General features: G+C 34.5%; 1 protein-coding gene across 3 annotated transcripts in view; it reads left to right on the forward strand.

Moving 5' to 3' along the window:
- The window catches only part of Lrba (LPS responsive beige-like anchor protein), a 561,905-nt gene that overhangs the window by 108,836 nt on the left and 439,607 nt on the right, over positions 1 to 13,462 (forward strand). For all 3 annotated transcript variants that reach the window (XM_059265566.1, XM_059265567.1, XM_059265565.1), the window contains exons 22-27: positions 6,083 to 7,138; positions 8,236 to 8,414; positions 9,213 to 9,366; positions 9,746 to 9,926; positions 11,514 to 11,641; positions 12,044 to 12,151. In XM_059265566.1, coding sequence (XP_059121549.1) covers positions 6,083 to 7,138; positions 8,236 to 8,414; positions 9,213 to 9,366; positions 9,746 to 9,926; positions 11,514 to 11,641; positions 12,044 to 12,151 — 1,806 coding nt within the window. The remainder of the gene's footprint in view (positions 1 to 6,082; positions 7,139 to 8,235; positions 8,415 to 9,212; positions 9,367 to 9,745; positions 9,927 to 11,513; positions 11,642 to 12,043; positions 12,152 to 13,462) is intronic.

Raw genomic sequence — 13,462 nt, forward strand, 5'->3', positions numbered from 1 at the left:
AGAACTGACCTTCACATGTGCTGTGGAGCAGGAACACACATGTACTCATACATAAATAAAATGTAATTTAAAAAATAAAAAAAGCAATGTCAAAAGTTATAAAATTTTCATTTCACAGATTTGCATTTTATGTGTGATTGATGAAGTATCCTTGTCTTAAAAATTTTTTTTTAATAAAAATACCTTTTTCTTTTTCTTTTAAAATTTGGAAGTAACAGAAAAATTTGTATATACAAAAAACTTCTAAACTACTCAATGTCCAGATATCTGAATATGATTTAATATTAGTATTTTGGTAAGATCCTCAGGTCCACTAATCCATATGTGTAAATATATAAACACATGTAATTATTTTCTTCCAAAAATTTGGTTACATTTATGCTCTTTTATGATCTATTTCCATTTAATGACACTGCTGCTTTGCATTTTAATGGTTACATAGAATTTCGTGTATGTACTATGTTGTACTGTAAAAAAGTAAAGTTAGCTTTGGCGATTATGTAACATCTGAATGTAACCAGAACACTTAACTATCCTAGGAGTGGTTCATGATTTACTTCTCTTCTTTTCTGGCATTCTCCAGAATTTTATTTGGAAGAGCTGTTGGAAGTGATCACTAAAACTAAAACTATTAATTTATATTGTAACGTGTTACATAAATGTTATACTTCCTTATTGTTGAACAGTGATGCCCTGATCATGTGTGTATACATTCTTCATATTTATCTTTCATAGGATGCATTTTTGTAGAATTTCCAGAAGAAGTTTCTGTATTTTAGAGTGTTTATCATGCATTTTAGAATGTTTTAGTACTTACATTAAACTCCTCCCTAAAATTTTTTAGTAATTTATATACCAGATTTGCATGTAAGCATGTGTTTAGATTTATTCAAGAAAGTAAAATTGGTCAGATGAGATCATTCTTGGGCCATGGGGCCTACTCTTTATTAAGTCTTCATTGAAGAAAACTGATTTTTTTCTTTGTGAGTGGATGTCATTTAGAGATAGCTCTGGGTTAGGGTTGAGGGCTTGTGTCCACTTTTCCTCTCATCACTGGGAACCTGTCTAACACAGACCCATGCAGGTCTGTGAGTTTATATTGTGTGTCAGTCCTGCTGTGTTTAGAGGGCCTCGTTTCCTTAGTGTCCTCCACCTGTCCTGGCTCTTACAGTCTTTCCACCCCCGCTTTGTATAGTTCCTGAGTCCTGAGGTATTGTAGGAGTCTAGCAGAGTCACTGTGTCAAGGGTAAACATTAGAACAGAATAGTTGTTTTCTAGAAGTAATTTAACCATGAAGGAGTCTTGGTGGAAATCAGTGATTGTTCTTTGTGATTTCTAGAGTTGTTTTTCTCAAGCAGCTTTACATCTTTGCATGACTTTAGTCATAAGACACTCCTGGCACACCTGGAGCTCATGGATTATTGGGTACTGTAAACAGTATGCAATAAGTACTAAGGTGGCGGGGGTGTGATACTTTCCTTCAGAAAAACATATAGATTTGATCAGGGACTTTGGTATGAGGAACTTGTTTACTCCAAAATCAACTTTGTGTAAAAATCAATAAATATACTTTGAACAGCTGTTTGAGGGTCAGTCTATCAGAAGCTGGACGATCCTGCTGCCACACAGACCTAAAATTCATCTTGGAGTGACCTCTTTCTTTGACCGACGCACACAACACAGAACACTCATCATTTGGTGCCCAACAACACAGAACACCTGACACTGAGGAGGAGGGATTTGATGAAGGCATCCCATTTAAGACTGACTGTTCCAATATCTCTCATTCTCAGCACATTGTCCAGTTGTGGGCCTGTATATTAATTACCACCTACTGCAGAAGGAAGCTTTTCTGATGATGGCTGAGTGAGATCTGATCTCTGAATATAGCAGAATGTCATTAAGAGTCATTACATTGCTGTGCTCCTTTAGCAGAACAATAGTGTTTGGTTTTTTTCAGGTTCGTGGCCTCTCCGGTCTCAGATTCTTGGCCACCTGAGCAGTGTCAGGCATGGGTTCCATCTTATGGACTGGGCCTTAAAACGAATAAGATAGTGGTTGGTTACTCGCACAGCTTTTGTGCCACTACACCAGTGTATTCTGCAGGCAGGTTACCCCTGTAGATTGTTGGATTTGTAGCTGAGTTGGTGTTTACCTTTCTCTTCTGGTAGCATGCAGAGTACCTTCCAGTTCATTGAACAAAGGCTCTATGTAGGCACCAGTTTTACTTCTCCATGCCCAATGAGTTTCGTAGGCACTGTCTTCAGTAATAGGGCCTTACTATCAGTTTGTGAAGGACAGCCAGAAGGGCCTTAGTTTTTGGGTGTTTCTGTGGGGGTCCCCTTGGCCAACAATTCAATTATATATAACTCATTTCTGACATTGGAGATTTCATTTGGTGGCAAGAGAAGCCTAGATGGGGCTTTGTGTTCTCCATTATTTGGTGATTTAATTTAGATGTTTTTTTTCATATATGTATGTATTTTAAGAAGCTTCTACTGTAGTAGGTTTCCATATGATCCCTCAAGTGGTAAGGTGGACTTTGAACTCCAGATTCTCCTGCCTCTGTCTCACTAATGTTGGTATTATGGATTTGTGCTATCACAATCTTGTTAACTGTATTATTTTGTCATAATTTGTCTTAACTTTATAGATAATATAGATAATAGAGTTGCTGTTAAGTATGTCAGTGATACCAAATGCTTACGGTAATGTGCATGAACCATCAGTATGTTAACCATACTTTTGCTTAAGAACTTAAAGGAAAGATGCATACAGAATCACCTATGAAAATGAGCCTAATTGTGTATTGTATTGACTGGCGAACAATTACTTCTTAGGAATTATGGTACTTTATGGAAATTTGAGCACCAAGTTTACCTTTTGTTTTAAGTAAATTCTAGATTATTCCTGTGTATTAGCATATTTAATACAGATAATAAAGATCTTAGGGTTTCCTCTTTAAATTATATACCCATGTTATATTAACAAGGAAATGTTGCTTAAAACATTTTATAAAAGGAGAAAGTTTATTTTATATTTTCTATGGTTGCTTACTAATAATTATGGTGAACTTCAGAGTAGTAAGAACTGCAGATTTGTGAGAGAACTCTTGTAGGGAGAAAAATCATTCCTTTCTACCCATTTTACCTTATTGGCTAGGCCATTTTCAATTAGACTGACAAAAGATAAATAAGACAAATACGTATCAATTCATTTAAAATAAATTTAAACCCTTCATAGGATATGAAGAATTAGGGAAATCATTAAATTTGCTGTTTTTATGCTATGTAGACAAAGAGGTAACTGTGGAAAGATATAAGAGGAAGAGGCACTAGCTCCACGTAAAGTAGCAAATTGTCAGAATTTAGATCCCTCCCAGTATCTGCTCTTTGTGGAAATAAGGTTATTCTTTCCCTCACATTACTGGGAGGATGTCTGTTGGGGGCATGTCTTGAGTTTCTTGACTTGTTTCTTAAGACATGGGGGCATAAGTTCTGAGGTCCTTCCAACATTTCTCGGTTCCTCAGCTTAAAATGTGTAAGATGCTTAAAGCGCTGTGTTTTCTGATAGAGCACTCTGAACTGTGTCAACTACAAGCAGACAAATACATCTTTGTTAACAACAACAACAACAATTAATCAAGCACAGTTCTTCTATAACCCAAAGTCAAAAGGCCAATAATAAATTAGGAATTACTAAAGGTTAGTATTCCCAGTTAGAAATTGATAGAAAAAGACAATACAATATAATTATGTTCATGCATCTCACAGAAGACTATGTAAAAATTTTTTAGATTTATAAAAAGATTCTGGACTAACTTATTATAAGAAGACTTTAAAGTAATATTATTTTGAGCTAATTGATCAAGAATGATTAGGTATGCCGGGCGGTGGTGGTGCACGCCTTTAATCCCAGCACTCGGGAGGCAGAGGCAGGCGGATCTCTGTGAGTTCGAGGCCAGCCTGGGCTACCAAGTGAGTCCCAGGAAAGGCGCAAAGCTACACAGAGAAACCTGTCTCGAAAAACTAAAAAAAAAAAAAAAAAAAAAAAAAAAAAGAATGATTAGGTGAAAAATATTAGGAATATTGGTTAACATTTGGTATATTTGAATAAAAAAGCAGGATTTTTTATATAACAATTTTTTATAACAATTTATACCTGTGTGTGTATGCAAAACGATACTCTAAAATGATAAATGAGAAATTAATAGTTGACTAATTACTTGATTGTTGGTAGAATTTTTGCTTTTGAAGTTGAGTGTGGTAGAAAGACATTTTTACACTATATGCTTTTTGTATTTGACCCATGTGAATTAATCTATTTCAGAATCTCTTTTGGTTCATTGTATGAGTGAATGAATGTACAGTGCTTATGGCATATGTCACTTGTTTTTCTTATGGGGTACCTTCCCTTTTCTATTTAGCAAAATGTTATTTTCATAATATGTTCGCTTTAATAGTTTCCCTGAAATAGCATATGCCTTATATTTGATATCTCATCAGAAAACTCTAGTAGTAGAGAAATTAGTATTGAATATAAATTTGAATAAGTACTTTATGTAAGACAAATCAATAAGTATTTATAATTTTCTTTTACTATTGTATCTTCCTCCATGTATGATTGTTGAATGCTGTTCTATTCGTCTCTGAAAGATCTTGTCTGTGGTAGTAATCTTTTGACTGATATACATTGATATCTCATAGGGAATGATTCAGTTTTCTTGAAAACATGTCTTATTTATCTGTTGTGGAAACATTTTTAATCTTAAGAACTAGAAACCAAGATGTCATATTCAGCGAGTATTGCACCAAATAACACAGTTAAAAGATGCATTTGTTTAAAGCAAAGCCAGTTGCTAAACATGCCTACCAATTTTTAAAAAGTCTAAATTTTTATGAGTTATACATTCTTAATATATGAAATAAAAAGATAGCAATGGTGTCTTGATTAATTTCTCTTTTATCTCCTAGTTAGTAAATTTGAGTGCCAACTAAGTTGCAAGCAGTGGCAACAAAGTCTTGTAGTTAATAGCACATAAGTACCTTTAACTGGGAGTTTATAGAAGTGCTTTCCAAACATTACAAACAGCTATGGATTAGCAATCAAATGATTGTGAAGATTAATGACTAGTCTTTTAGTGGGTAATTTAGAACAATATCTGGTAATTAATTGTGAATTATCAGTTTCAAGTCACAAATACCTTTAGAAAAACAGCATAAAAAGATAACAACAGTGGTAATTGTTTAATTACCACTTAGCTTTTAGACTGCTGGAATAAATTAAGGAGAAATTAGTGCACCATCTGAATTTAGAATTTTAAAAGCATTTCAAATCCTGAAAGTAAATGCTATCCAACCTGTGGTGTTCCCCGCCCCCCTTAATAACTCAGTGTCCAGTCTAACATGACAGTAGGGTGATTATTATTTTTTTTGTTACATTCTTGATGTTTTTGGTCTTCTGTTCTCTCTTATAAAGGCTCCAGCTTTTGTATTGTGCAGAAAGAGGATGAAGCAAAAGAAGGGGAAACCATTTGTAACCAGTTCAAACTTTGAAAGTAGTGCTTGGCCTTTAGGGGAACATTTGGCTTTTTTCGCCATTATCAAAATAACCTGTATCCATTAGCTAAGTATAAATAAGATTTTGTTTTTTATAGCTCTATTTAGAGCTGCTGTAATATCAAGGATAATTAATTTATTTAAAAATTTCTTCTGCAGACAAATGATAGAGAAATGGGTTTCCATGTCATGAAAGCTGTATATCATCCAGTGTGTATGTAATGCTCTTTCCAATAGGTACACACTTAGATCCTAGTATAATATATAGAGAGGCTAGAAGAATAATGAATTCTTTTCTCATATATCTTTATGAGTAAGCTTTATGAGTAATTATGTTTTTGTCATTTTATGGTTTGCCACCTGTTATTAAAATTATTTTATCAAAATGAGGAACTATAAGTAGCATACGTTTTATCATAATTAGCTATACATTTAAGAAATTATTGAAAGAATTTTAATTTTATGTTCTATAAGTGGTGCTCATTAAAATATATCTCTTAACTGATTAAATGTATTTCTTGTAGGTTACTTTTGAAATACACAAAGAAAATCTTGCCAATATATTTAGGGAACAGCAGAGAAAAGGTGATGAAGGATTAGGGCTGTCTTCTTCAAGTCTGGTTCCAGAAGTCACTGGTGTTACCAGGGATGTCGATGTTTCAGTCGGGCCCCAGCACTCAGATCTGAAGGATTCTCCTAACTCTCCTCATTTCGCTAGAAATAGTGATGAGAACTCAAGTATTGGAAAGGCAAGTTCAGTAGATTCTGCATCCAACATTGAGCTGCAGACACCTGATCTGTCTAATGATGAAAAGAAAATGGAGCAAGAAAACCAAGGGTTGCTGGATCAAGCCGCTTTGGAAGGAACAGCAACAAACGAAATAAGGGATGCATGTGATTTAGAAGCATCTTCTGATGCGGTAGACTCTGTGACTGTTGTCTCTGATTCTTTTGAACTACCTGGCAAAGATACAGTTGTCATCAGTGAAATAAGTGCTTCCATAAGTTCCCCCTCAGAACAAGATGCTGCAGAGATGCCAGAATTACTGGAAAAATCTGGAGTAGAGGAAGAAGATGATGATGATTATGTCGAACTGAAGGTAGAAGGCAGCCCTACTGAGGAAGCCAGTTTGCCCACAGAGCTCCAAGGTAGTAGTTTGTCTGTATCTGCCTCTGAAGCCAGAGAAGGGCAAGACATGTGTGGCAATGACTGCGAAGTTCAAGAGGAAACACCTATTACTAAGATTCAAAATGATAGTGAAACTGGAGATTGTAAAGATTCTAGGTTCCCAACTATGGCCACCCCAGGACCTTCAGCTACCTCACCAGAAGCTCCCGTTTCCCAAACAACCGTACCGTCAGACATTGATGAGACACTGGATGAGGGGATGAAAGCAACTAATGCTGGAGAAACTGAATTGGTTAGTGATTGTGCTGATCATGTTTCCGAGGCTCCTGCTACTTTCGAGCAAAAGATTGCTAAGCTAGATGTTTCCAGTGTTGCTTCAGATACCGAGAGGTTTGAGTTGAAGGCCAGTGCAAGCATAGAAGCACCACAGCCTCATCGACATGGGCTTGAGGTAATTATAGATATTGTCGTAAACTAAAAAAATATGTATGCATATTTGCCTGGTGTTTGTGCACACCATGTGTACGTCTGTTGTCTCTTTGGCATAAATTTGCACTACGTTAAAGACAACAAGTGTGGGTACTTGTATTTGGTTAGTATAACATTTCTAACAATTATGTAAGTGTATATATTAAATGGTTATGTCATATTTGACAATTAGTTTGAATTTATGACTATTTACTCATTCATTCATTTTTGTGGTGCTGAGGATTAAATCCAGGGTTTTATGCATGCTATGTAAATTCTCTCCCACTGATTATACTCTCAGCCCCAATGTGAGTTCATTAAATGGCAGTTTTTCTTACTATTTTAACACAGCATCACCAAACATTACCACTTCAAAATTGGCATAAGTTTAGTTTATAAAGCAACTATATGAAATATTTGCTTTTCATTCTTCAACTAAATCAGTTCTAGCATATTCCTTTTCCAGTTAAATCTAGGACTGTGTATTTACCATTGTATGAGCCTCGTTTCAGATTTAAGGGTCTGTTTGTACTATGAGAAGAGTCTGTGTGATTGAGAGGCACAGCTTTCTTTTTTATCAGTATTTCACATGTGGTTCATGTGGTTGGATGCATATGATTGCTTTTTTTCCTTTTTTTCTTAACTTCTGTCCCTTATTTCCTCCCTTTCTTTTAGTTGTTGTTATTTTGTCTGCTCTTCATTATGTGGACTTTTGTTAATTCTTATTTTAACTAATGAAGAATAATTTAGTTACTGTCTGGATCATAAGTACTGTTGTCTTTGCTAATAATCAAAGTTAAAAACTGCTTGGTTGCTTTGTGAAATGCTACACTGTGGCAATGTCTGCAATAACATGGCTCCACGATAATTACTGTTGAATTGTGGTATTAGTATTATTGATGACTTTGCTTTAACTGTATGGTAAGACTACTCGTTAATAGGTTTCTTCTGATTTTACTTTGTAGTATCTTAGAATTTGAATATTTGTTAGATGCATTTTATGGAAGTTACTGAATCCTTTGCTAATGTCTTCTTTTGAAGTTAACTTACTTTATTACTTCTTTAACTTTTCTCTATTAGGTATCAAGGCAACAGGAACAGCCAGGGCAAGCAACAGCACCAGATGCTGTTGACCAACAAAGGAGGGACTCCAGATCGACCATGTTTCGCATTCCTGAGTTCAAGTGGTCTCAGATGCATCAGCGTTTGCTCACTGATCTCCTATTTTCCATAGAAACAGATATACAGATGTGGAGAAGGTTTGTTTATGTGTTCACTAGAGACGACATATATAAATCAATTTTAGTTTCTCTTTCTGAGAAATTTATGTAAACATTTTACATTACTCCAGACATTTGATTGAAAAAGCAGAATATAAGTTATTTTATGTTAGTATTTTATCACATTAACTTTTATTCTCCATTCTGTGCATGGAATCCCGATTTGGATTACAAAGCCATAAAGATCCAAAATTTCCCTTATTAAAAATTGCTTAAGGTTTGCAATAACATTTTTTTCTAGACTAGAATTAATTAGAAGATAGGTATTTCCAAGTGGGCTTGTTATTGTAAATGCCAAAATTTAGCTGAAATTCATGTACAGCATTGTTTATATGTTTAGCATAAGAAATCTATATATTTTCCATTGTGTGATTTATAATTTTAAAAGAACCCAATTTGTTGATTTTTGTTTGTGTGTGATTCTTACCATATTTAAGAGAATTTTATACCATTATGTAAGAAAGTAGTAGTAACAATTCATTTTTAAAAGCACATGCATTGCCGTTTGCCTCCTAATTTTTGATGTGACTTCTCAATCAACTATTTAAATCAAATATATAATGACTAGTGTCTATGCTTTAGCAAAGTTATGTCTTGGACATAGACAGTAACACTGATGAAGAGTGTTTTACTTGTTCTGAGGAAGTGGGCACCCCCAGTATCTGCTACATTTCCAGGGTGGTTCAAAGGCATCTTCTTTTCTGCCTCTCCTTAAGCAGGCACACTGTGATTTCCTTTCCTTAGCTTCATCAGTAAACATAATTTATCTTTGGACAGCCACTCAACAAAGACAGTTATGGACTTCGTGAATAGCAGTGATAATGTCATCTTTGTACACAACACAATTCATCTCATCTCTCAAGTAATGGACAATATGGTCATGGCTTGTGGAGGAATACTGCCATTGCTTTCGGCTGCTACATCGGCCACAGTAAGGACTTAACTACTACATACAATTGGTGTGAAATCAGGAATGCGGTGCATCCTTATTGATTGGAGTTTCATGCAGTGGTTGCCTGTACATCATAACTGCTATGATAAAAAATGCATCATTATATTTATCTGAAAAGATCTTAGGATGTGTTGCAGGAATGAAAAACCTATAAAGAATGTTAATTTATTAGGCATGAGTTAGCTCATGAAGAATATGATGAAAGTATTCTTATCACTCTTTTTTTTTTAGATCAAAAGGGCAAGTCAATCTATTGTTCTAGATCTCCAGGAAGCCTGGCCTTGAAAAAACTAGAAATTGAGGAATACAGCTGGTAAATGTGAATGTAGATATAATCACCAAACTTTATACTTTACAGCATGAGCTGGAGAATATTGAACCTACTCAAGGCCTTTCAATAGAAACCTCAGTGACATTTTTGCAGAGGCTCATCAGCCTTGTGGATGTACTTATATTTGCAAGTTCTCTTGGTTTCACTGAAATTGAAGCTGAAAAGAATATGTCATCTGGAGGAATTCTGCGTCAGTGTCTCCGACTGGGTAAGCTGTTAAAAGACGTCAGTTAAGAATTATATTTAACATTTTCCATCATCCACACTGTTGGAGCGAAGGTGTATGCTTTCCATGTTGCTATATGTCTGCGTTTTAGTGTGCATAGTAGTAGCTAGCAAGTTTGGTCATGGGGTGGGTATAATCAACATGCTGCTTAGGTGATTCTGACTAACATTCACCCTTCTCTGTTAATGTCTCTTTTTTTAAATTAGTGCTTTTCAAGTTTTATAAATCATCAGAAGATCTTCTTCGCATGTATATTTATCTTGAGTGAGGTTCAAATTTGTTTTCCAAGTACCATGAAGTGCTTATCCTTTTCTCTTCCAAACACACTTCAATAGGAATGTTCTAAGTGGGCATCACTCAAGTACACATTTATTCAAATCAGCTTAGATAGTTTATTAAAGTAGTTAACAAAATCATTAAGTCTCAGTTCTTCTGGGAACAGTTCTTATTTAAATGATAGCAAAGGTACTGAGAATGACTGGCTGTTTAGTGTTAAGAAGGCTTCTTTAGATGATGTAAACTCTTGTTCTCTGCATAAGGTTTCCTGTATCTAGGTGTAAGTTCTGAGATTTGGTTAATTGACTTGCTTGTGCAGAGAAGATATTGGAGAGAGAGGGCCTAAGAAATGGAAGCAAACCCTTAGGAACTATGATTTTATGAAGACAGTAATTTATAAAAATAGCAGCATAGAAGCTAATTAATGAGACATTTTCCTACATTTATCAAGAATATGTAATATAAATTAGTAAATATCCATAATTGGACTTTCTATGCCATTATAATTTTTACTTAAAAAACCTTTCAATATAGCTTTTAGAGTTAGTATGCTCTAAAGAAATTGGTGTAGTAATTTATAGTAATTATTTTCAAAGTTCATATATCATTTATTAACTTCTGTCATTAGTGTTGATTTTGATATTTCAGTAACAACTATTGTATTCTTTTGTCTATGAGAAAATTGTAGATCAAAAAATTAGGAAATTTATCTCAAATTTAAAACTATAATTAGTGCAATTGAAATCTGAATTTAGATTTGTCTGCATAGGCCTGCCTACGTCTTCAAACTTATTAGTATTTCTGAACTGGGCTGGCTGTGTACTGCAGTGTTAGAGTAGTTGACTAGCACTCTGAGGCTCTGGCCTAGTACTTTGTAGTACAAGACAAACCATTTCTTAACTGATTCCCTTTCAGCAAAACTCCCTAAATCATTTTTGAGGGGGCTGGAGGACATTTTTTGAAACAGGATTCTATGAAGACCAAGTTGGTTTTGAACTTGCTGTCTAGGTGAATATTGTGATCCTCCTGCCTCCAAACCTTGCCACAAAGTCTCAGCAGTGCTAGAAAAGCATTCTACCATAATCTCTTTTCCCAGATCTTAACCATAGCAGAGAATAAAATCAGACAATAAACACTAGGTGATAGTCTAGGGACATTTTAGCAATCTGTTGAAGGTGATCTATTCTGAATAAAGTGTAACAGGAATTGTAGTATGTAGATGATTTATATCTTTGCTGTAACCTTAAATATAATTTTTTTCTTCCCCAATCTTTTTCTTGAAATACATGATAGTGTGTGCAGTGGCTGTAAGGAATTGCTTAGAGTGTCAGCAGCATTCACAGCTGAAAGCTAGAGGAGATACAGCACAAAGCTTGAGAACAGTACCTAGCCTGATTCCCCCGGGGAAGTCTGCAGCAAAGGTAAGAGATGGAGTCATTCATTTCTCAAAAGTGTATTTGTATTCCACAATTAAGATCCTAAATTAGTTTGCTCATTTCAACACAAAGCTAAATAAGTCTGACATAGAGTCTAAAATAGTCATTTCTTCTGTCAATATAACATATTTATGTTTAAATACATGCTAAATATTTGTCTATACTTAATCTTGTCTGCTTTTTTCCAATACTTTTTCTTGCTGCTATGTATTTTTCCCATGTGACTGCCCCTGCCATACTCAACCCCCACAAGGAAAGAAAAATAATATGAAAAAACAGTTTTTTCATGTTACGGCATGCTTTTCTGATACTTTACTGTGTTCTTTGATTTTAAATCTGTTTAATGTGTATATGTATATGTATTATTATTATTATTTTATCTCATAGAGCCCAGTGGACATTGTGACTGGTGGTATATCTCCAGTAAGAGATCTTGAAAGGCTCCTGCAAGACATGGACATTAATCGGCTTCGAGCAGTTGTTTTCAGAGACATTGTAAGTTAAAATATTTCTTTGAAGAATTCTCTTAGCTAGTATGTGCTTCCTCTTGGGCCTGAAGTCCTTAAAGTAGAAGCTCTGTGAAGTAATATAGATGGGTTCAACAGGCAGGCCTAGAAATCAGGTTTCTTGGCAATGCTTTAGAATCTTACAATGGTAAAAGGGATTATCTGAATAAACAGCTAGTTTATCAGAGTGAAGGAGCAATCTACTGTTACATAGGAAGCACTGCCTATTCTTCTCATGTGCTCAGCAAGTCTACAAATTTCAATTGTACTTTCATAATTCCCATTTTATAGGTGAAGAATTTGAGGTATGGAAAGCTTAAGTAACCTGGTCAAATGCTGTGGCTAATAAATGACAGTCAAATTGAAACCCAGCAATCTTTCCTCCAGAATCCTTGCAGTTATCGAAATAACATGTACTATCTCCTAACACTGTATTATTTTACTGAATGTTATTTTTTTTCCCTCAAGGAATTGTTAAAATGTAATAAAGAACATATAATGAAATGTTTCTACTATTGTGGTATTTTAAACTTTTTTATTTTTTGTTTTTTATTTATTTTTCTATTTTTGAGGTAGGGTTTTATGTAGCCCAGGCTAGCTTTCACTCGCTGCCTCTCTAGCCTCTCAAGAGCCGTGACTATAGTCATATGTCTTCCAGTATTTTTAACTTTTTAAAGAATAAAATAATTTTGTTTTAGCAGATTTTGATGTTATGTTTTTAAAGTTTTATAAAATATAAATCTTAAGATAAAGCCATTTGTAATTGCACTAATAGAAATACTATCTTTAGTAAATACTTGTTGAAGAACACTTACTGTGTATTTTGTATTGCATATCTTAAATATATGTTTCCTATGAAGTTTCCTGAGCATCATTTTTCTTTTTCTTTATCTGGTATTTTAGTACCTGCTTGTGTTCTTGACTAGGTCTTGATACAAGTATAGAATTTGGAGTATTGTTACTGCTCAGTGAGTTTTGAATATCTATTGAATAGTAGAGGATGAGGTACTGTGTATGTAGTATCTCATTTATAGTCCCATCAGGAAGGTGGCAGGATTAGTGGTTTTGTTTTTTTTTTTTTAACCAGAAAGCACATAGTTAGTAGAAAGAGGTGGAGGAAGTGAGTTAAAGATTTTTGTGATTTAATGGGATGAATAAAGATTTCGTTAGGCATAAGTAATCAATAGTTGACTAAGATGACCACATAAGTGATTTGCCTAATGGTCATATCATTAGTGGTTGTAATACATGGCAGGAAAGAGATGTTTAATTAAAAAAGGAAAAATGTACATTAATCTTT

The sequence above is a fragment of the Peromyscus eremicus genome, chromosome 6, assembly GCF_949786415.1.
Source record: "Peromyscus eremicus chromosome 6, PerEre_H2_v1, whole genome shotgun sequence".
Lineage (NCBI taxonomy): Eukaryota > Metazoa > Chordata > Mammalia > Rodentia > Cricetidae > Peromyscus > Peromyscus eremicus.